Source organism: Balaenoptera borealis (genome assembly GCF_965194805.1).
Source record: "Balaenoptera borealis genome assembly, chromosome: 10".
Lineage (NCBI taxonomy): Eukaryota > Metazoa > Chordata > Mammalia > Artiodactyla > Balaenopteridae > Balaenoptera > Balaenoptera borealis.
Window position 1 is genome coordinate 105,294,576 of NC_138874.1, and position 24,579 is coordinate 105,319,154.

General features: G+C 49.2%; 1 protein-coding gene across 1 annotated transcript; it reads right to left on the bottom strand.

Moving 5' to 3' along the window:
* Positions 1 to 212: 212 nt before the first annotated feature.
* On the bottom strand, positions 213 to 8,281 carry VAX1 (ventral anterior homeobox 1). Its single transcript, XM_082407157.1, has 3 exons — positions 6,581 to 8,281; positions 5,230 to 5,417; positions 213 to 3,333 (listed from the first exon to the last, which is right to left on the bottom strand). Exons 1-3 carry the CDS (start codon positions 6,819 to 6,821, stop codon positions 2,767 to 2,769), a joined length of 996 nt encoding a protein of 331 aa, XP_082263283.1. The 5' UTR covers positions 6,822 to 8,281; the 3' UTR covers positions 213 to 2,766.
* Between the last annotated feature and the right edge of the window lie 16,298 nt (positions 8,282 to 24,579).

The following is a 24,579-nucleotide window of genomic DNA, read 5'->3' on the forward strand; positions in this document are numbered from 1 at the left end:
GAACGCAAAGGGTAGACAGAACGAGTAGAGGAGGGAAAGTGGCCAGGGGGTGGGGGAAGGGTGTGTAGAGACTTTGAGAAACAAAAGTGAACTGTCTGGGCTTTGCGGCTGCTCTGATCTCTCAGAACTCTGAGCCCACGGCGAAGGTCCTAAACTCGGTAGAGCCCAACGCACACTCACTCAGCTCAGGAACTCCGCCGCCCACACTGTGCCGCCGCCTCATTTCGGATGCCTCAAGCTCGCGGCTTAGGCCCAGTGCACGCGTGGGAGGCCGAGGGCCCTGGCCTGTGCGGGTGTCCCCAAGAGAACTGTGAGCCTCCATGCCCCCCAGGGGCTCAGGCGCCACGAAGAGGGGGCTGGAGCTGCCGCGCCCGCCGCTCAGCTTTAGAAGAGCGTGCCCTGGAGTACTGTCCCCGGCCCTCCTAGCTTCCCCAGATTTCTGTTTGCAAAATCTACATCCGTCACCACTGTGTATGTTGTATGTACTGGGGTGGGGTGGGGTGGGGTGGGGTGGGGGGAGAGGTCCCTGCAGGAGTTAATAGCTATTTTATTCTCTTGCTCCTTCAAAGTTTCTCCTTGACGGCAAAGAGACTTACTATAAGTCAGAAGAAAGGAAAATCTTCCCTGTTCTGGGCCCTGTGATTGCACAAATCCAAAACACTGCCGGCATGGAGATTGCGGCTGGAAAACTCTAGAAGCTGGGGGCGTTATTAGGCAGGAGCTCTAGGGTTTCCGGAGACAAATTCCTAAATAAACCGAGAAACACCAAGTGGGAGATCTAGGAGGGAGGGCCTGATGGTCCGACACCGCTGGGACAGAGAGCCAGAGAGTGAAAGGAAGCAGAACAAACATCGTCGGCAGGCACCTCTGTCTCCCGGACCGAAACCCTCCCCAAACCTCAACCCAAGCACTCTCGGTACCAGTGGCAGGGCCTGGCACTGCCGCGGCTGCCACACTCTGCCTCAGGAGTCCCCACCCGGAGACTCATCACTTGCTGGGTCTTCTTTCTTCTTCTTTTTTGTTTTTTTAATCCTTCAAACACAAGACAAAAATACACCTCATTTATCATCATAGATATATATATTTCACTCTCACCACATAAATACAAAACATCCAAATATCCAAAACATTCAGAACAAAGTTAGTAGCCAGGATTCAGTGACACCTACCCGCGTTTGAATCGTTCATTATTTTCTTCACTATTTGCCTAAGGAAAAAAAAAGAGAGAGAGAAAGAAAAGAAAAAAGGGAAAAAAGCTTCCGACGTAAATAATTTACAATAAAATTACTATTTTTAAAATGCTCTGCGCTCGCTTCGGATGGAGGAATACATTCTAGACACTGCGGCGCCTCGCCGTCTGGGTCTGTGGTTTTGGTTAAAATGCGGGTGGCCGTGGCTGTGCGGGTAGGGCGTGAGGCCGCGACAGCGTCGCGGTCCGGGTTTTTGACTTGGGACCGTGGAAACCCTGGGGGTGTTTTAGGGGAGGCGGTGGAGAGGGATGCCTTTCGTATCCACGCAGGGAACTGATCGGGATATGGAGACTACCGACAGAGGAGGCCGGGCCGCCCTGATGTCCCCGGCTGCGTCCCTGCCTCCCGTCCGCAAAGAACTCTGAAATCGGGACGTTTCCTGCGTGCTGGGAGGGTTTTGTGAATCCGGGCAGAGGACGAGAGGAGGCAATGGGCACTGATCTGTTTCCAAACCTAGCAACTCTGCCCGGAGCCACGGGGTCGGGAACAAGGGAGACGGTGGGGAGAAGCGCCAGCGTCCGGGAGCTGCCGCGAGCTGCACAGCTCTCTCTCCTGGAGGAGCGTGAAGCTGTCGGCCACCTCCCGGCGCAGCCTCGGAAAAGATTCTGAATTTTCTTTCGTTAGCAGCATAGGCTTTTCTTTTGCTTTTCCCTTTTAAATTCCTGTTTTAAGTCATAACACCCAGAATTTTAATTCCGTATTGCCCTGGGACGCATTTTGTATCCTGTATTTTCTTACGCCTTCTAAACTCCATCGTCATGAGTATTTAAAAACTGGTTCCACTCCATTTGGTTTTGTGTGGTAGTTCTTACTCTCCTTTTATTGCCGATGAGATCAAATTTATTACCGCCGTTGCCCATCACGATGTTTGGTTTATTGTCTCCTGGGGTCGGGGGTGATTGTGACTGGAGTTTCTTTAAAGGGGAGAAAATTCGGCAGGATTTGTCCAGCCAGGAAGCTGCGTGTGCACCGGCTCTCCCGAGAAGTCCACAAAGTGGGGCCCAGGGGCTTCTGAAAGCCCTGGTTTCTCTGGCGAGAGGAAGGAACGTCCTCCTTTTTGGTCTAACGAAACCTGTCAGCCTTTTCAACTGGGGTCTGCTCGCAGCTTCCTTTTCCAGATATCCATAAGAATAATCAACGGCAGCAGTGGCTCGATCTAGAGCAGATGTCCTGTGCTCTGAACTCAGAACCAGACTTTACCCTCCAGGGCCAGGCACTGGTTGGGGCATCAGGTTGGCTAACTCGGGCTTTTCCCCCAATTCTTTGGATTCTCCTGGATTCAGAAGGAAGTTGGGGGCGAAGGGTGGGTGTGGGAGGACACAGAGGAACGGTAGGGGGGAAAAAATAGCCCAAATGGGGTAATATTGGTAGCAGAGCCTGGTGGGGAAGGAGAGCTGTCAGAGGCCTCTTGGGAGCCGGGAGCCCAGCGCAGCAGCCCTGGGCGCCTAATGCGCGTGAGTCCATAAATATCACCACGATAGATACTATAAATATAAATACAGGAAAACACTTAAGATCAGTCCAGCGCTTTTTTCTCGGCCCCTTCTTTATTGTTGGTCCGGGAGTAAGGCTCGAAGGCCGAGGAGCTCAGGTATCGGGCGGAGAGTTCTTGCAAATTCCCGGCCAGCGAACCGGCCATTGTCAACGGGGCGGTGGAAAGGCGGCTGGCGACGGATCCGAGCAGCGAGGGCACGGGCAGGCTGAAGAGGCCGTGGCCGGCGGCCGGTGCGCCCGCGTGCAGTCCTCCTGGCCCGGTGGGCCCGGGGCCCGGAGCGCCTCCCACGGCCGGCGGGTGCGGGGACGCGGCGCCTGCGGGACCCGGGGCGGCGGCGGCTGCCGAGCCCGCGGCAGAGCCCGCGCCCAGGGCCGGCAGGCTGGGCCCGCGCAGCGCCGAGCCGAGCGCGCCTGTGGCGCATGGCGGCAGCAGAGCAGGCAGGCCGGGCGGCGACAGCAGGCGGCCCTGCTCCAGCAGCCGCAGCACGCTGCACGTGGCCGCCGTCTCCGACACCACCGAGCGCAGCTCCGAGTCCTTGCCTTGGTCCTTCTTCTGCTTCGTGCGCCGGTTCTGGAACCAGACCTTCACCTGCGCGACGGGCGCAGGGAGGGTGGGAGAGAGGGGCAGAGAGGGAGACGGGCGTCAAGGGGAGCGGGCTCCCGGAGCGCGAGGGCTCCGGGGGGCCCTCCCCCAACTCCAGCCAAAGCCCCAGTCCCAGCCCCAGGCCGGAGAAGTCGGGCCCGGGAGCTGCGGGGCGGCTGGGCGGGGCGGGGAGTCGGGGCCGCCAAGAGGGGGACACAGCTCCCATACGCTGCGCTTCCGGGTCATGGAAGCAGGCCTAGGCCAGCCCGGGTTACAAATAACAAAGAAGTAAAAATGTCCACGACCCTAACTGGAAGGAAGACCAGAAGTTATTTCACTGGGCCGCCGCACTACCCGTAGCGGGACTATGGATCAGTGCTGCGTAAAAGCTCGCATTGCCAGGAGAAGGTGCAAGGCCTAAAGGATGCAGTTCGGGAAGCGGGAAGTGAGGGTGAATGGGGAGGAGTGTGGCCCAACTGGCTCGAATTTAGCCCCAGAGCACTACTCCTGTTGAAGGCTACAAGAGGCTATTTCTTGCTTGTTAGGGTCAGGTTGACTATCAACTAGCAGAAAGCAAGGAAGATGGCTATAGACTGAATAATTGGTGCAGGATGAACTTTATAGGCCAAGCTTCCTCCACCTCCTCACCACCAGGTGGATCGAAAGGTCTGAGTGATAACTTTAATTTATAACTCAGCTGCTCTCCATCATGAACTTTGGAGTCATGGGAGGAAGTCAGTAGGCTGGAGTGGACTAAATTCTCTCGTCAACCTCCCCTCTTACTTCCTGTTCTCCCTTTGCCCCTCTTCAGGCCTAGCTGGTGGCCCAGAATGGAGTTTGGCAGCTCTAGGGAAAGGTTATTCTGTCTAGATTTTGTAAACTAAGAGGGATGGTGGCAGAGAGAGTAGGGAAAAAGCTACCATGCCAACTCAAACTCGAACATCCAGTATGTTCTGTCCTTGGTTCTCAGCTTTCTGCCCAGATCCCATACCTAAAATGCTCCCCACCCACTTCAGGGCTGGGCCCAGGTCAAGGAACTGGTCCTCAGAAAGAAATAAGCCTTACGTAGGCCAAGCTGGTACCATGCCCTGGGGAGGCCCTAAATGATCCCCACAACACAAAGCTCTCAGGCCCTAAAGTGCTCCTGAGCCCAGAGTTCACACGGCCAGCCCCAGTAGCATCATATGGATTTCATGTAAAGGAGAAGACCTCAAGCACAATTGCCAGTGCTGGCTCCCAAGGCCCCAGATCTGCTTCCCATCCCATACCTCACACATCACTGGCACTTAACACAGGGTCTCCTAGGTGCCCACAGTGGGTGCTCAGGGCTGGGAATGGGGCTGAGTCCAGCTCAAGACCAGGGAAAGCCTTAAGCATCGGGGCAGCCTGGTCTGCAAAGGCAGATCTCCAGAATATGCACCTTTCTGATCCCTACTTGTCACCCACAGCTCTGGAACAGGGGGCTTTAGCCCTAGCCCCATTCTTGCTGAATGGGCCTGGGTGCTGTGTAAGGCTAGGGTCTCCAGAGGGGGTGTGCCTGGAAATCTGGCCAAAATGGGGTGGCCAAAACAGGGGCAAACATCGGTTCCTCCAAGAGCAGAGACAAGCAGGGAATTCTCAAGACTGGGGTCCAAAAAGAAATCCAAAAGGCTAGGATTTGGGGCCTCCTGGGCTAGGCCAAGGTGGGCAGAGCATGGACCATGGAAGATTTGGGGTGGAGGCAGAAAGGGATGGCTTAGGAAAGGGAGAAAGCCTTCTCCCTTTCTTCTCCATTCTCTTTATCTTCTCTGCCTCACCTGGGAGGCTCTATCCAGAGTCAAGCTAGGTGGTGAGGAAGAGCTGGCTGGGGGTGAAGGGGAAGGAGGCTGATGCTGAGCTGTGTGCAGCCCGGCTGCTGAGTACCTGGGTCTCGGAGAGGTTGAGCTGCCGAGCGAGCTCGGTTCTCTCCCGGCCCACCACGTACTGGCAGCGCTGGAACTCCATCTCCAGCCGGTAGAGCTGCTCCGCAGTGAAGGAAGTGCGCGTCCTCTTGGGCCGATCCAGGTCCAGGCCCTTGGGCAGGATGATCTCTCGGATGGACCCCTTGGCATCTGGGGAAGGGGAGATAATCAGGCACAAGAACCCTCCTGCCTTCCTCCACCTCCCCTGGCCGGAGCTGGCTCCTGGGACACAGTCATCAGCAGCCAGCAGTCCGGAGGTGGGAAGTCGGGCTGGTGGGCCTGCAGCCACAGCCGGGGAGCAAGGACGCTGTATGTGCTTGGGGGGGGGGGGTGTTGAGGGGACTAACTCCACACAGCTGATGGGAAGAGGAATCGGACTTGGCCTTTGTAGAGCCCTCCGGACAGGGGAGAAAAAAAAATCAATTCCAAATCGGCTGACGTTCCTTTTGGCCTGGGGGCCTCGGCTGCGTGGACTGGGTCCCCTGTAGCTTGAGGGTCCCCGCACTGACCAGCCCAGATCCTGCCGGCCCCAGCTCTGGAGCGTGTTGACCAGACCGCACTTCGGCCGTTCCCACCCCCATCCCGGGGTCTCCTTCCCTCCCGACCCCGGCGGCGGAAGGAGGAGGGACCGAGTCGGAGCCGGCAGGGCCTGGCGATCAGATGGCGGGGGCGGCGCCGCGCCGGGGCCGGGCCTCACCACCGCCACCGCCGGAGCCGACCGCACGCCGCGCAGCAGAGCGGGGTCGAGGCCAGCACTAAAGCGGCATCCGCGGCCTGGCAACCCAGCCTGGCTGCTTCTCCCAGCGGCGGCGGCCAGGCCCGAGCGCGGCGCCGAGCCCCTTGGCCCAGCGCGCCAACTGGCCTGGCCGTAGCCGGCGGTTCGCGGCTGTTCTCCAGCGCCCGCGCCCCCCTCGGATGCGCTCAACTCGCCAGGGTGCGGGAGCCCGCGAGCGGGTTCCCCGCAGGTCCTCCGGTCCGCAGGACGCGAACAGGTCCTCCAGAGTTTCCGGCTTCTTTCCCGGGTCGGAGGCCGCAGCCTGGATCCTGGGCCCTCCCGCACAGTCCCTCGGCTCCCCCAGCAGCCAAGCCGGCGGCGCCTCTCGAGGCTTGAAGGGATCGAAGCTCCTGGAGAGCGCGCGTCCCAGGTGGGAATCCCCAGCGGCTGGCCGCACCCGGGACGGGGAGGGCCAGCAACTTTCTCCTAAGTCCCAGGCGGCAGATCCACCCGGCCTGCCGGGGTCGGTGGCGGCGCGCAGCTCGAGCCCCTGAGTCGCCCCTAAAGAACGCCCCCCGCAGCCCTGACCCATTCCTACCTCGGACCAGGATCCGGCGGCAGTAATCCGGATCCGCGGTTGAATTGGATTTACTTTTGTTACAGTCTTCCGCGGCGCCCGACGCCGAGAAGGCGCCCTGCGGTTCCTTGAGGAAGGCGGCAGGGTGGTTCCCCTCCGCGCCCTTGCTCTCCCGGCTCTCCTTGTGCGCGTTCTTCGAGACCCGGGCAGCCTCTGCGTCCGAGTGGCACCGAACGTCCATTTTGTCTCGTTTCCCGAACATAGGAGAGGCAAGAGCAACAAAAAAAAAAAAAAGAAAAAAAAAAGGGGGGGTGGGGGGAGGAGAAAAAAAAAAAGCAGACGGGGGACAAAACCACTACAATGCAGCCCCTACGCTCGGTCCGGAGAGAGGCAAGCGGCAAGAATGAATGTCCCCGCGGGGCGGCTGCGGCGGCCGCGGGCAGGTCAGCGGCGACCGCCGAGTGGCGCGCTCGCGGAGAGGCGGCGGGTCTGGTCGAGGATCCCGGTGGAGCAGCGGCGAAGCCGCCTCGTCAGCGCCCGCGTCCTCTGAGCACGTCCAGTGTCCCCAGCCTGGCGATCAGGTAGCGAGCAGCGCAACTCCGAATTGCTGCGGCTCCCGCCTATTACTGAGACGGCGAGTAGCAGTTGTCCGACACCCGGGGGGACGCACACTCGCTGTTGCAATTGATTACGGGTAATTTCGCAGCCTCCACGTTTCGGCTACCTCATGAATACACTAAATTGTTTGGATAATATATCAGACCGTAATGGATGGTTTCTGTCCTTGTCCCCAATCAAGTAGGGGTTTAGCCAGTGAATAAACGGAAATGATTGGTCTTGCTTTCAGGAAACACACAATCAAAGACCCACACTTCCAGAAAAACTTTTGACAAGATTCATCCTGAATTGTTAGTACCGTTAGCAGGCATTATTAACTTTCCCTTTGCCTTTGACCCTCCTGCTCACACACTGGCTAGAGGGGTTTTCTCCACACTCGACAGATAGAGCTGAATGAGGGTGGAGGGGGGGGAGGAAAAACAAAAAACAAAAACCCTTACACACCCTGCGGCAGAAGAAAGCAGTCGCCTCTAGGAGGGGAAAAAAGGGGGGGGGGAGAAAAAGTTTTCCCCAAAAGTACTTCCCCCACCCTCTAAAAAGCCAAGCTTTCGTCCCAAACAACTCCTTAACACACCTCGACGCTGACAGCCATCTTAAACTGCCACCTCTCTTCATTTAGTTCCAGTTGGATTTTTTCATGCCTGCACCTCCAGCAGCCCTGAGGCAGCCCATTCAAAGGGCAGCTTTGTACTCAGAGAGTCCAGCAGGAGAGAGAGGGGGAGAGGGAGAGAGAGCCGAGAAAAATCTCAACTGTGAGATCTGCTTAAAAAAAAAAAAAAAGTTTTCCCCTAGCTATTTCATTGTCTCTGCTACAATATCTTTGAGAAAAGCAACAGCCAGTAATCCAATAAGAGCATTGATTAGGCCACAATGATTCAATTCAAGCGCATGGCCTTGTGCAAGGAGCATGCTCCAGCCCTTCTCGTCACCTTGCCGGGGCAGAAGCCCTCTCCACGCCGCTCTCCCCATTCATTCCTTTATGGGAAATGCGGAGCAAAAGGAGTGAAAGATGGCAATTATCTAATTGGACTATTAACAAACAGTCCTCTGAGTGCGGCGGTCTGGCGTGGCTCCTGGGCGGGGGAAGGGCCGTGTTCCCTGCCCTCATTCACAAAGAGTGCAGGGGCCGGGGAGGAAAGGGGGCTTTTTAAAGGGCGTGGGGAGTGGGGCGGGGGTGGGGGGAGAGGAGAGGTGGGAGGTTTGGCTGAGAATTTTTCCACACAATTCCAAGAATGGGGGCGGAGGCGGGCGGGGAAGGGGAAGGGGAAGGGGAGGGGGCTGGGGCGGGGGTCGCGGCGAGCCGGTGGGAGGGGGGAGGGGGGAGAGGGGAGGGGAGGGAAGGGGTGCGAGTGTGTGCGGTGGGATCCGAGGGGCTCTGCCCGCCGCTCCCTCCCGCCGCCGCCGCCCAGCCGGACTCCAGCAAACATCGGGGGCGGAGATGATGAGGGGCCCTCAGCCGGCTCCTTCTCTCTCTCCCCCTCCCCCTTCCTCCCCCAGCCCCTCTGGCCCCCGGGGAGAACCCACGCTCGGTCCGGTTCCGGGGGGCGTCTCTGTCCACGGAGGCAGACCCTGGGCTTTTACTTTATTTCATTGGTTGGGGGTTGTGTGTACGTGTGTGTGTGTGTGTGTGTGTGTGTGTGAGTGAGCACGCGATTGTCCCGAGCTACTCTCCGCAGGGCGGCGGGCTTCCCGGGTCCCCAGCGGACCGGTGGTCCGTCAGTCCTCCTCCGCACGGGCGGCGGCCCTCCAAATCCGACGCCAACTGGGCCTGGGGTGGAAAGTGCCTTTGAGTCCAGGCTCTCCCGGGGCCGGCCGGTAGGGACGGGTGGGAGCGGAGAGGGGGAGGGGTCCTTGCGGCCGTCCTGTCCTGAAGATGTGGAGTGGGCTTGGGACAAAATCCAGCCAACTCTCCAGTGACTTGCCGCAAAGCTCAAACGCCCAGGTTGGCGCTCCGAGGCCCCGAGGGCTTCACTTCCTCGCTGGCCGAGCCAACGCGGGGCGCCGCCGCGGGGTCTCCCGTTACCGCGTTGCCAGTGCTGGTCCCTGGGATTCGGATCCTCCTGTTGAGGATTTGGGCGGTGGTTGGACCCTTGTTTACCTGCAGCGCTCAACCAGAGTCAATTACTGGGGCCTCCGCGGGCGGGGAGATGTGAGGCCCCAAATCCCTGACCACCGACCCTTCCCCGCCACCTGGAGGGTGGGCCCTCGAACCCTCCGACAGCCACCCCAACCGCTCCGGGTCCCCAGGAGGATTGGGGGGGGGGCCTCTTTATTCCCTCCGGAGACCTCCCAGCCGCGGAGAGTCCAAGATCGCAGGGATCCTCCCTGGCCGCACCCAGCTCCACGGCCCGCAAAATCCATGCTTATACCTGCGGTGCCGGGTCAAAGGCCCAGAGGGAAGTCTTTAAAAATAAAAACGCCCAACCCACCGCCTCTTATTTTAGGCCTAGGAGGGTGAACCAGCCAAGCAACGAACTGCTGCCTGTAGTAAGGACGCCCCGGTGGCTGTCCCGGGGTGGTGGCCCGGGAGATCCATGGCCACGTTTTCCCCGCACCAGAGGATGCGCCCAACTGTGGCCAAATCCCAAATACCGATTTGAAGTTGGGCCTCGGACACTCTTGCCCCTCCCCCGTCTTGTAAGGGATAATAGTGGCATATATTGTTATAAGTGGCAACTATTTACTGAGCAGTCAGTTACCAGTTACCGGGTGCATAAACTCGTTTTTTTAACCTCTCGGTCAGGGAGGCACTAATATGCCTGTTTTAAGTTTTCAGAATCTGCCAGTGTTGGTGATGTGTGTCAAAGAGATACAGAGCAAGGACCTTAATGTTAACGCCAGGAATCCTGAGTATTAGGCATCAACTTTCATGAATTTTATCCAGACAGCAAGAAATACAAATGCAAACATGAAATTCTTGTTTCTGATAATGCTGTTTATTTCTAGCCATGAGCCTTTCTTAGTAGTCTATCACCCTCCTACATCAAGCTGCCCTGGACTGAATAAAATGCAGTTTTATTGGCTCCAAACCTACTGAATGAACGTCTGCGAGCAGGGTCCTGGAATGTGCGTTTCTGGCTGCCTCCCCAGGGGAATTTTCCACAAATTAAAGTTGGAGAACTACACCTTTTAAAGTTAGCTTAAGTTGGGAGAGCTTAGGTTGCTAAGCTTCCTGAGGACAGGGAGTTCCACCTCCCCCCCCCCCACCGCCCCTTACTGGAAATGCAAATACTTAGTGGGGAAGGGACAAAAATGGGACATTATGGAGAAACAACCAGTTTAATTAAGCAGCCAGTTACCAAGAGTCAGGAAGTGTCAGGACCTGGGGCAGGACCCAGGGTGGCCACTAAATCATATAGGCCTTCTCTCCACGGCTTCAAGGACAAATCCTTAACTAAGGGAACTCATTGGTCCTGGCCATGGCTCTGGGATGGCAGCACAAATGGTGCTGTTGAATGATGCCCTTCTATGTTCCAAGCCCTTGAAGTAAACAAATTCAGTAAAGAAACAGACAACCCATAACCTGGTTTTGCTTTTTGTTATGCATAGTACTTTTTTGTGACTGGATTAAAATTCTATGGGCATCCATCCAGAAAAACCATGACAGGTTTCTGAGAGGACAGAGTGGAGACGGAAGCCCTGGGATGGAAATTTCAGAAAAGCAGCTGCTGCTCCCGGAAAAAACTAAAGCTGTGTGTCCATTGGCAACGAAAGGAGAGAATCCAGTAATTTATTTGGATAATCTGAGACAAGCCTGTCTACACAACACATGAGGACACAGGGCTGCTCCAGGTAAAAGTGTTTTATGCTCTTGACTAAACGTGCCTCCCTCCCTGGTACCCTTCCTGATCCCACATCACTGTCTGCAGGTGCAGACAGACCCAGAATAGAACTGTAGAGATGGAAGAATTTTTAGAGATCATCTATTCCATAACCTTCATCTGACTTGACAGATGAGAAAAATGAGCCTGGAAAGACCAAGTGACTTGTTAAGGATTAGACAACTAGTTAGTGAGGGCATCTGTGCTACAATCCTGGTCTCCTGACTTAAAATTGTACTCCCACCACCACCCAGTTTTCCCAGAACCTGAACAAAATGAATGTTCTCTCTGGAACTGATGAAACCATGCCATATAAATTAACTAAATCATAATCTGAGCCTTGGGGGTGCTTTTCATATTTCATGCCTCCACCTTGTCACTGCAACAGAAAGTAGGATCAGAGGTACTACACATTGCTTCCCTTTTCCATCTTCATTTTTTATTTCAGAAAGATGTAGGAAGGGAAAACAAGCTGGCAGAAAAATCTGAGATCCTTTTAGATTATGAGTGGCTTGGGGACAGCATAACTTAATGTCTGAGACATCATTTTAAAAGAACTGCACCAGAGGAGATAATAAAACCAGAAATTAAGTTTCTGTAACAATGAATCAGAGTACCTGATAATAATGACTAACTAAAAACAAGAACACCTAGTATTTATACAGAGACTTTCATCCCAGTCAAAGTTGCATGTGGTGATGAATTCAATATCATCCAATTGTTATTATCCCCATTTCACAGAAAGTAGTCAGGGCATTGGAGAAGCAATTGACTTAAGAACTGGTGCTGAATATCCAAAGTGAAAAATACAGCCTTACATCCAGTTATTTCTTTCCCATTTTAGCTAGAGTATTAGCCAAAGGGCAGAGAGCTAAATTCTGAATTATTCTGACCACATTGCCAGCAAATAATCCCACTGGACTCCATTTCTCAATTTTGTATTTTGTAACAAGAAACTAAGTTCTTTCAACTACTTTATACATTTTGTAGGTAGAAGCAACATACAATTTTTGAGTTGGAAGGGGCCTTAGAGTGGTATAATAAACAAATAGGGCTCTGCGGTCAGCCAGGCTGTCTGATTCATATGTTCCTATCTCAGCTGCACTACTTACTAGGTGTGTGGCTTTAGGCTGGTTACTTTGCTACTCTGTGACTCAGTAGCCTATCTGCACAATAAGGTTAGCCCTAGTACTTATCAGGTTGTTTGTAACATAAGCAAAGTGCTTAGAATATTGCTTGTCCCATAGCCAACACTGTGAACAAATATTTACTATTACTGTTTTTATTTGCACATTCCCCATGGGCCTAGCACTTGTTAGATAGAACCAGAGATAGCAAAAAGAACCAAGAGCCAGACAGAGTAACTGAAAGGTCCAGATAGTAAATGGCAAAGATAATTGGCTTCATACTGATTCAATACTATAAAACAGTAATGAAAACTAGTATTTAGTAAGGACTTACTGACTGCTATAATCTCATTTAATTCTCATAACAACCCTTTGAGAAAAGGACAATTGCGTATACCCATTGTGTTGGATTAAAAATGGTCATAAATTCTTTGCCATTCCTCCCATCAAGAGACAGAGTCTATTTCCCCTTCAGTAAATGTGGCCCATGACATGCTTTGATCAATCAAATGAGGTGAAAGTGACACTGTGCCAGTTCTGGGGCTAGGTCATAAACAGCCCTAATAGATTATGTTCTGGCTCTCTTGGAACCCAGCTGTTGTGCAATAAAGAAGCCAATCTAGACTACTAGAGGAAGAGAGGCCATATGGAAAATTGAGTTACCCCAGCTGATAGCACCAACTTCCAGTCACGTGTGTGAGGCCATCTTGGATGCTGCAGCCCAGCTGAACTTCCAGCTGAAGGTAACCTTATAAGGGATCCCAACAATTTCATGTGAGGCAGGGATGAGCCATCCATGCAGAGCCCTGTCCAAGTAGCAGAATCTTGAAAAAATATATGGTTGCTGTTGTTTTAAACTACTATGCTTTGGGTGGGTTTGTTATGCAGCAATAGGTAACTGAAACACCCATATTTTGGATGAGAGACTGAGGCTCAGAGAGGTTAAGCAACTAGTCCTTGGCGTCACAGCTAGGAATCCACAGCCTGCATTCAAACCCAGGACCATCCTAAACCCAAATTCATGATCTTGACCAATGAACTATATCGTGCCTCCTAAGGAATAACCAAATTCTAAGGAATAATTCATAAGTTTATTTTTGTAATTTCTCTATTTCAGACATTACACAGTGTAGGCTGGACTAATAAAAAACATAGCATGTCATTCTTTTTTTTTTGTTTGTTTTTTAGCATGTCATTCTTCATACCAAACAGAATAAAAGTGTTACAGCTAGAAATGGAACCAACGTGGTCTTTGCCAAGTTCATCATCACTTCTTGTAAGTTGAATGGGGCTACCTCACTGGGATGTACCTCAGGGTACAAAGCCCTAAATTACTTTCTCTTTTTATTAAAAAACAAAGATGCAAATGAACATGTTCTGCTCTCACCTTCAGGAAATCAGAGGCCCATTTGCACTTAGGGTGGTAAATGGAAAATGACAACAGGTGCTTGTTGGCTGTGACATTCTCCAGGTGAAGCATTCTGGGAAAAGGAAAAGAAAGGCTGATTTTATTACATTTTCTGGATCACAGAGAACTTTGAGGTTTTCCAGGAAACTTGGCTTATAACTTTGTATCTTTCTAACAGGAGTACATTTGTGTTTCAAAGCGTCTTTAAACCCATCATTTTCTAAAATTTCTTACTGCCTGAAAAACTGCTGGAGCCATTATTCAACAATCAGGTACTGACACCTACTCCATGCAAATCTCTAAGAACTCCCTGTATCAGAACTGTAAAGTGTTTTTATTTCAGTGTGCAAGAATGCTTGCCCAGAAGTCACTTGTTTTATAAACCTCACCCCATCTAGAAGAGAGCCACAACTGGAAAAGGATGAAGGCAAGGCCATCAAGTAGTTAAAATGTGTGTTATCAAAGAGTGTAAATTACAACCTGGGTTCTTGGCTTATAGGAGACCTTCTCAGTCCCTCATTCAAAGCCTATTTACTCTTATTTTAGGACTAATTCTAACAAACCTAACTCTCCCATTTCCTAGCCTACAGAAGATTAGAGGCATCAAATGGGAGGGGAAAGTACTGCATGGAGAGAGAGAGAAAACAGACCAAGTAACTTGAAATATATCGCAATCTGGGGTGACTTTGCTTGGACACAAGTAACTACAACCTCAAGTGCTCTTGAGGGCATGAAAGCAATAGAATGCAACGTGACAATGGATATTCAGGGAAATGACCCTCAAAAGATTAAATTGCGTTTTTGTTTAAGAGGGCAGGGAAGCACATAAAAGCTTTGAGAAACATTTTAATATAAAATAAACTCAGAAAAATTACATGTGTGTCACACTGAATTCCTTTATAATAAGGGAGAAATCACTGTAAGTTTGAAAGGCAAAATTATATCAGTGTGAAAGCAATGCAAGCAATATGGACTTTCCTTCATTCTCTACTTAAAGCTGGCAGAAGTGAGATCATTAACACAGGAATACAGAACTGAGCATGAGCATAGTTTTATTCCCAGATGTTTTGTGTTAGATCCCTGCAACACAGCCAAAGGGATCAAGGAAAGTGGAAAGATGAATTGACTCGTCCAAGGTCACTCAGCAGAACCATTAGCCCAGAAAAGAAAAGAGGACCAAAAAGGAGGGAGTGCCTGGTACGAGGTGGGGCACTCAGTATTTGGGAAAAGAGGAGAAGAAAATGAGAGGACTGTTAGCTGTTTTTGAGAGGCATTTGTTCTAAGAGTTTGCCAAGACTCTCAGCTGCAACAAAAGTGGAGAACTGTGGTCACAGGGTCACAGATGGCTGTAACTGGCCTGGGAGCCCAATGTGACCCCAGAAGGAGACAGGAACACTTTCCATGTGATGAATTCCGTAAAGGTCAGAACTAACACACACCCAATGAGCTGGAAGGGATGACGTTTATAACCAGGAGATGTTATAATAAAGTGCGTTGAGTAACTCCTAATACTACTCACTACTTAGTACTTCTACAGCACGTTCCCTCTTCCAAAGTGCTTTACAAACATTAACTAATTAAACCAGCATGACTTCTGGATGGGAAAATTGAGCCTCTGTAATCTGTTTGAGTTCTCTGAAAAAGCTAATAAAATTAAGGTGTAATGTTCGTGAAGAAGAGTACACAGAACTATAAACAGCTTTTGTAAGGGACTAAATATGGACGTGTGACGGTGGCGTTTGATATTCTCAAAGGCTGTTTATGGCAGCGTTATGCCACTGCCACAACAACACCAACAGAAGACCAAGTCGAAACACCGAGGATGCTCTCTTTCTGCAAGCAGCCTGAGCAGCTGTGGCTGGCTGGGGTCCCCTCTCCTTAAGGTTCTTCCTGCAAGGGGCTTGTCTGAGCCCCAGGTACATACATGGAAGGAGGAGGAAGCCTGCCTCCTGGGTCAGCCAAGCTCTGTCCACCATCTCTGCAGAAAGGGCCTCACAAAGAGGTGTGGGGAGCAGACACCCTCCCAACGGCCTACACCAGCCAGTGGCCAAATATCTGGTGCAGAGCAGGATATTCCGCCCCACCCCCACCCCCCGGTCAAATATTTGGTTGCTGCTGCGCAATACGCAAATGCTTTAAAATATTCACAGTTTTGAGATTCTACAGCGCCTTCTCCCACTGCATTCTTAATCTGGACAGGTTATTTTGCCTGTTTTTACATGTTGCCATGTTTTTCATAAAAGGGAGACATTGTTACTCTTGGTGAAGAAATTTGGAGGCAATCAGATGAAAATGCACATCAGAGAGTTCTGGTTTGCCATATCAGAATGCCTGGGATTCTGCGTTCCACTCATCCTGATTTTGACCTCAACCATAAAGAACAGACCACAGAGCTGGCCATTCATCCAACCTGCCTTTCATTCTTCAATGGCTTGAAATCCCAGTGGCTCGGAGGAATATTACTTCTCAGGAGAATTTCATTTGGGGTTGAAGCAAAGACAATCATTTTATAGCAGGAAATGGAAGCTCAAGGAAAAGTGGAAGGAAATAGGACCAGGGGTTGGGAGGCTGCACTATTGCTCCAGCTGGTTCACTAAAAATCGGAGTGATCCCAGGCAAGACCCCACTCCATCTAACCTTCGCTTTCTCTTTTTACTGAAGGAGGAGCAAGACAGGATCAGTGGTCCAAGGAGAGCTGGTGATCCCAACTCTAACATTCTTAGATTCTGTAGTTACACACGTAAGCCTAGGGGAGTTGAGTCCCTAGGCAGAGACTTCTTGATTCATGGCAGAGTCATCGGGCCATCCAAATTACAGGACTGCTGCTGGGTATTTAGACAAGACCCCAGTAGAAATGCATATAAGTCACAAAACAGTTACACTGAGCATTTACCAATATTCTCATGTGGATTACTTTAAAGCAGAGGCTGAAGACCTGAGCCAAATCCAGTCTGTGGTTTTGTGTTTTGTTTTGTTCACATTTTTAAAGTTAATCTCCAATATTTCAAAAATAAGCGACTTCATCTAAAAACTTGAACTCCCAGTGTCTCTTGAAAAATTAGATGATCTGGTTGCACTGGGCTCATTTTCCCATGTCAACAATCAGCTGGAGATGAGAAGAGACTACCTTTCCTGGAAGGACACACACTCCCCAGTTTCTTACCAGGTGGGCCCCTTCGATCACATTCCCGGCTTGGGCCTGGAGGCATCTGAGTCTAAGAAGATGCTGTAGAGAACAGGTGCTGTAGATGTGTCTGTCCAGCTGGGCTGCACAAGAAGCCAGCAGCGCAGGCTGCCATTGCCCCGAGGAGCTGACAAAGTGGGAGAGCCTTACGGTCAGTCAGGTTCTCCCCGCTTGCTGGTCCTAAAAAACATCTCACAAAACTGTCCTTTGGGGTTTGTGCCATCATTGGAGTACTTAGAACCCCGAGTCACACCAGGGAAGCCAGCCCTACATCGAGGGAATGACCCCGAGGCTGACTGGGCCCCTCCTTTCTTCCTCCGCAATCCAGAGATCCAGCCACAGTGAGGCCAGGGAAGGTGAGAGACCAAATGACAGGCAGCTGGTGAAAACAATGAGAACAACCACATCCTCCCAGAGTGTGACAGATCTGCAAGAGCTTTCACATTGATCCTCCCCGCTATCTGTGCCATTTTACAGATGAGGAAACTGAGGCTCAGCGTTCCCAGAGTGACAAGGCTAGAGGAGGCAGAAACAGAGTCAGGAGACCAGCCTATGTTTTTCACTCCAAGGCCTGCGTTCCCTCTCCTGCACCCAGAGAGTTTGTGGCAGAGACTGCAGGCTGCCATTTACCCTGCCAGATGCAGAGCAGCGAGAGAACATGGGCATGTGTCCGTGGATGCAAAGGCTGGTCCTTCACCTCTAGGAGAAGAGCAAAGAAGAAAGATAAAGGCAATGTGTGACCCAAAGGTTCAGACCCCAACTCTGTCTTGGTTCTGAGGGTTAAAAACAATCAAACCAAACCAAAAAGGATTCCAGCTGTCTACACAGATCAACTTACTTGACAGTAAATTGAACATTCCAGTTAAATTCTCTTTACAGAGCAAATCTTTGCACGTCAGAAAGGGAGGGAGTAGCAGACTTGGGACTGTGTAGCACAATGGCTAATGTCCTGCTGCACCAGGACATGTACGCTGGTGGGTGTTTGGAGGAGAACAGGAGAAGCAGAGTGTGCTGAGTAAGAGAGAGCATGGTGCCAAGAAGGGAGAGAAGTGACAGCTGGTGAAGGGCAGGCCAGCAGGGCCTGTTGACAGACCCAAGAAGGTCAGTAATCGGAACGGAATCACTAGTGACACAAAACACACTCAGAATGTCTGCCGGCTTCTCCCTTGCTTTGAAACACTGGTGCTTTTGTGCAAATAGAAATGGAACTCTCTTCTCTACAGACCCTCTGCCCAAGCCAGCCTACCCTGTTTGCTGCCCCTGGGCATATCACATAGTGCCGCCTCCCATCCTGTCTCCTCAGAATTTCTTCTCTTCCTCCTCTGCCCTTTTGCATCTGCCTATTTGTCTGGTCCCTCTCTAGGTGACATTTCTTTCCCCAGGTGACATGTTCTTTCCAAATGTCCTACTTGGGAGCCCTAAAATTTTGCATGATTGCTGTCATTCACTAAATTGACTGAACTACTATTACTAATTCAAATAGCTACCATTAATATAGTATCCTAAGGGCCTTACATATATTAACTCAATCTTCATCACACCTCTGTGAGGCAGAAACTATTATTAGCTCCATTTTACAGGTGAGGAAACTAAGGCACACAGAGGTTAGGTGACTTGTCCGAGGCCAGCCAACTAGTTAGTAATTGTGCATATTTTAGTCTACTAAGGCTGCCATAACAAAATACCACAGACTAGGTAGCTTAAACAACGGAAATGTATTTTCTCACAGTTCTGTAGACTGGAAGTCTGAGATCAAGGTGCTGTCAAGGTTGGTTCTGGTGAGACCTCTTTTCCAGACTAGTAGACAGCCACTTTCTCACTACGTCCTCATATGGCCTGTCCTCTGTGCTCTCATGGAGAGAGAGAGAGACCTGGCATCTCTTCCTCTCCTTATAAGGACACCAATCCTTTTGGATTAGGACCCTACCCTTATCACTTCATTTAACCTTAATTTCCTCCCTAAAGGCCCTGTCTCCAAATACAGTCACATTAGGCATTAGGGCTACCACATATGAATTTGGGAGAGACAGAATTCAGTCCCTAACAGTGTGATATAATTTTTTTCCATTCATTCATTTACTGAGCATCTACTAATTGCCAGACACAGCAGTGAAAAAGGCAAACAAGAGCCTTGCTTGTTAAACTATAAGCTCCCTGTAGTCTAGTGGGAGAAGTGGCAACAGACAAGGAACATATGAACTCATTAACCAAATAGATAATTTCAGAGAGTGCTATGAAGAAATAATAATACTGTGAAGAAAGAATAGTGCTATGAAGAAATAATAGTAAGGTGTGTTATTGGACTATCTTGGCCAAGCATGCTTAAGTATTTATTAAGCATTTATTATGTGTAAAATCTACTCATTCATTCAACAAATATTTACTGAGTATTCTGTCAGATAAAGTACTGATGCTGGAAATGCAATGGTGAACAAGACAGACCAAGTCCTTGTCCTCAAGAAATTTAGAGGCCAGTGGGTTATAGAGGGGAGACTCTGAGACATCATGGGCCCAGCCCAGGATACTTCCAATCTTCCGTTAAGACATCAAATGAGTCAAGACATCCCTGAGGGCTGAACTTTGTGGCCCACACTGCAAGCGGGGAAGGAGTTCGGGAGAAAGGAAGGGCTGGTTGCAGTACAAGCCAGAGTGTGGAGCGTGGCTTCTTTGAAGAAGTGGGACTCAACGGGCATAAAAGGATGGAAAGGATGGGCGTGTGAGAGAAGGGGGACCTTCCATCTAAAGGGATATGAGGAAAGGCACATGGTAGAATGGAAACAGCAGCAACAGCGCCGGCTTATTCTGAATAAAGGTTCATTCAACACCTATTCAGCAGAGCACATGTTCTGTCCCTACAGGGGCCCCAGACTCCTACGTTCCAGGAATTTCCATCTGGCAAGGATAAGGAAGGCCCATGATGATCCATCGCACCCCAGAGTGGGATGTTCCATTAAAGAATTGGAGAAAACACTGAGGGACATGAGAGGACTGTACATGCCTTTTGTGTATAACAGTAGCTGTAGAAACTTGTGTGTACACCTCCGTATCTATACACATATATACAAAGAACAATTTATACTCTCAGAGTGCCTTCACATTTATCCACATAAGTACCTTGTGAAGTATGCATAACAGGAGTGATGGTTACTTCTATTTCCCGTGTGCATAAATGCAGTGCTTTCTTAATGAGGAACCAGTCAGGAAACCTGGAACCACAGCTATGCCCTGCGCTGCACTGCCCTGCTCCAGCATCAGTCCAGAGCTGCTGGGGAAATGTGCCAGCACACGGGCAATGGCAATGGGGAGAAGTGGGGGGACTCAGGACATAGAAGGTTGAACTGGCAGGACCTGCTGTTGGCTTGACCATGGGGGTAAGGGAAAGAGAGGAATGAAGGATAACAATAAGATTTACAGAGGACAAAGGAAATACAGATCAAGGGAGAGGGGAAATAAGATATAGTGCTACTTTAGCTACTGAGAGGCTGTTTGATTCTAAGCAAGCATTTCTTTCTCTAGCCCTCAGGTTTCTCATCTGTAAAATGAAACTATTTAGAACCAATAACTAAAGTCCTTTATGTATGTATATACATATGGTATATACATATGAATATATGTATGGTATATAAATATTTCATATATACCAACATTTATAAAAATGAGGCAGTGGGGTTTCCCTGGTGGCGCAGTGGTTGATAATCTGCCTGCCAATGCAGGGGACACGGGTTCGAGCCCTGGTCTGGGAAGATCCCACATGCTGCGGAGAAACTAGGCCCGTGAGCCACAACTACTGAGCCTGCGCGTCTGGAACTTGTGCTCCGCAACAAGAGAGGCCGCGACAGTGAGAGGCCCGTGCACCGCGATGAAGCGTGGCCCCCGCTTGCCGCAACTAGAGAAAGCCCTCGCACAGAAACGAAGACCCAACACAGCCAAAAAATAAATAAATAAATAAATTTTTTTTAAAAAAATGAGGCAATGAACATTCACGTGACCACCCCTCAATGTAACACAGAGCACACCCTTTGCAAAAAAAAAAAAAAAAAAAGACCCTTTGCACACCCTTTCCCATTGTACCCCCTAACCTTACTCCCACTCTAGATGGAACCATATTGCCATGCTACTGAATTTGGCATTTGTCTTTAAGCCTTTTAAGGTTTAATAATAATTCTGTTATTTTCCTGCATCTTACAATTTAACAGTGCTCACTCTTTTTTTGTACAGTTGACTTGTGGTTGACAGAAAGCTTCCCATATAGACCATCTCATCTGTTTTTCACTGAAATCCTATGAGAGGGGCTGACCATAGAGGATTAACTCCAGTTTTTCAGGTGAGCAAAGTGAGGTTCAGTGAGGGGTATGCCACAGCACTTATCATCTTGACTGCATTTTCATCCCATTTCATGCCTTGCTTTCTACTGCTAGTTATCTTTTCATGCACATGTGTCCCCATGACTAGACTATAAGTTCTTGAGAGCAGGGATCTCTTCACTGAAGCTGTGGCCAGTGCAGTGAGGTTATGGGACTCAGGCTTCAGTCAAAGAAAGAGTGATGAGGGGAAATCAGCTCACGTGATGGGGAGGCTTCACAGATAACACAGGATAAGAGATGTAGAATTGGATCTAAAGAGAGGAACAGGACAAATGAAGGCCAACCGAGTAATCAAGAAAGTGCTTAATAGATCAGAACCCATGACAGAGCATTCCAGGCACAATTTTGCTCTTATAAGCCGAACTTCTGATGTTTAAAAAGCAAAATAAGGAAGTTTTCAGAATAGTTGTAAGAAACCATGGGGGTTATCCAGTTTGCTTGTTGGCATAAGCCTGGACTTCCTGCAAATGTAACACATGTCTAGTAAAATGCAATGGGATCATATTACAAACCAACCAATATAGTCAGGAAAAGCGTGACCCTCTAAGTATAACATTTCAGAATTAGTAAATTTAGGACTAGGGAATGCCAGGGAAAGGGTAATAAAGATAACCATAACCTTACAAAAATTATCTCCCACAAAACTAGAGGGTTCTTCTTTTGCTCATAGGCTTCTTAGAGTCTCAACCCATCAGTAGGGAAATGAGAAATTCTTATATGCCACCAATCAGCTCAGACAGCAGGAGCTTACTTGAAAAAAAGGTCTCCCAGATTTCAGGCAGCCCTTATGAAGGCTGGACAAATTTTGTCAGATATCTGGTATTTTTAAGGAAATTATGTTGGTTTCAATGATCTCAACCTCTTGGTCAGTCGTAACTTGATATACTCCACTTGAATACTCCAATTTATTCCTATCTTGGTACCTATCGGTAAAACTAAGATCTTTTTTAAAAAGTTCCTGGATTTCTCAACTCTTTTTCGTAAAAAAAGAGGAAGCATGACTGTGAAGACTACTGTGATTTGCAGAATGTGTCCATACATGTATAACCCAAACAGACCAATTAACGAAGCTTCACTTGTGTGTGACAAGTCTCCTGGGATCTAGGAGTAAAACATGTGAGCGCAATATCCATGGAGTAGACATTCTTTCTAGTGACAGGGACAGGACTAGGAAGAACTATAGGGTTGGGTCTTGGATACTCAAGTGCTGTTCATTGTATACACAGATAATACTGATGATCACTAATGTTGAGTGTTGATGCTTTGCATGCACCTTGTCATTTAAGCTTTATAACAAATAATAGAGCACTATTATTCTTATTTTCCCTGTTCTTAAAGATAAGGCAACAGAAGCTCAGAGTGGTTAATAACTTGCTCAGAGTCACCGAGAAAGCAAATGGGGGAGTCAGTATTCCAACACAGGTCCGTCTGCCTCTGGAGCCCCAGCTCTCAAGCATTTTGCCATCTCATCTCCCTCAATGGCTCTCTTGCTCTCCAGTAAGACCTAGGCTCTGAACTGTTTCTCTGCTAGCCATGCAAAGGTAGGTTTGCACAGAGCCAGCCTGGGGCTGCTGGAGACAGGGACTATTCATTACCATCTCAGAGCAAAGTAAATCAGCATACGACCTTGGCCTCATTAGCATGAGGCTTAATCTCCTCAGGTTGCCAGTCTTGGCCAATTACACTTTTATTATAAGCAGCTGTTATGTTTGTGCTTCCCAGGTTACTAAACATGAGTAATAAATTGATAGCAACTACTGGAGCGATGCTGACAATTAGCTTGCCTCAGGTCCAAGGGCAAAACAGTCTTAAGTGTCCTACTGACTCTCTAGCTTCAGGACAAACAAGTCTTTCCGCCACTAGAACTGCCTTAAGCTATATTACATTTTCCAGGTGAAAACACTTAGGGCCATTAGGCCTGTGTAGGTGTATGTAAAGAGAGAGATGCTTATGGCAGATCAGAGGGTTTTTTTCTATTCCGTGGGCTTGTTTCACTTTTATGGAAGATCTCAAGTATGACAAAATAGCTCCAAAGAGTTAATATTTATCAACCTTTGTCATGAATGTTAGAAATCTTGACATGTCATGATATTATATATATATATATGCGTATATATACATATATATGTATGTGTGTGTGTGTATTTTAGCTTACGTGTTTAAAAAGAAGTAAGCAGAAAGGAAACACTACGGCCCAGTAGAAAATATCTGAGGTCCTGTGGTTTCTAACCTTTTGGGGTTTGATATTCAACAACACAATACTAGAAAATCTTTTAGGGGTTTGCTATTCAATAATACAAAACAAAAAAAATGAGACAACGATAAATAAATGCTATCTAGCTGATTTAAATTATAGAGCTCATGCAGCTTGAGCAAACCCTCTTCCTTTAGCCACGGTATGATTCTTCTTGATTGAGAATCGAGTTTCTGAGCTCTTTCTCAGAGGATGAAATTACAAAACACAAGATAGCAGATTTAAAACAAATTGTCCCCAGGTATCCCTGCTGAATATCAAGTGACTGGGTCAGAAACTCAGTCGGAAACTCTGCTTCAGGAAGAGCAGAACAAATCCCCCTCGCCTAGGAAGCCAAACAGAGCATTGTTTTAGTTCCGTAGGAGATGATGACAATGGGATAGGACATTGTCCCGAGTAATGGTCTCCTGCTGGTGGGGAACCGCAGAGGCAAAACTGAGGTGCTCAGCAAAAACAAACAATGGGCTGAACTGCTACCTTCTTTTTAAAGTGAAAACTGTTGATCTTGGAACTAAGCCCCTCCCAGCAGCTTCCATTCGGTTAGAAAAGTCTTGCTTTTGGAAGCATTCTCAGCTGGAGTGTCACTGAGTGGGGAGGCAGGGTACGGAGGCTAACGAACTGGTTCTACTGTTTCTGAATTGCTGGCTTCAGAGACAGGCTTTGGGGACCATTTTGAATTTCACCAGCTGCTGGACAAAACAGGCTTTCCATAAAAACACAATCTCTGCATCCTGCGTGGGTCCCAGATGAGCTCTCCCTGCCCCCGCACTCCACCCTCACCCCTCACATTTTAGGACTGTGGATCACGCTGATGTACTTTGTATTAGCAAAGTCCTGCATGTGAGAAAACCTTTATTTTTTTTAAGTATTAATCAGAGATACCTGAAGACAAAAAACCAATGAGCCATTTCTTTGACACAGAAAGTCAGTACCTTCCCTTTTTTCTCTTTTTTCCTTGTAAAATAATGTTAAATGTAGACTCTCTAATGTGCCTCTCAAAACATAATTTAAACCAGATAAAAATGGAAATGATTGAAAATTTGAAATTTTGGGAAATAACAAATATCTTTTCATATTTGAAACAAAACATAAATGAAAATTCAGGGCCAAAGTCGTCCATCAGCCAGCTGAAGCTTTTGTAGCAAACACAGCTCAAACTCTACCACACAGAGGGAAAATAGTTCGTCCGAATGCAAGCTGGCACTATTCTTTCAATCCACAAACTTCTACAATCTCCATTAAAG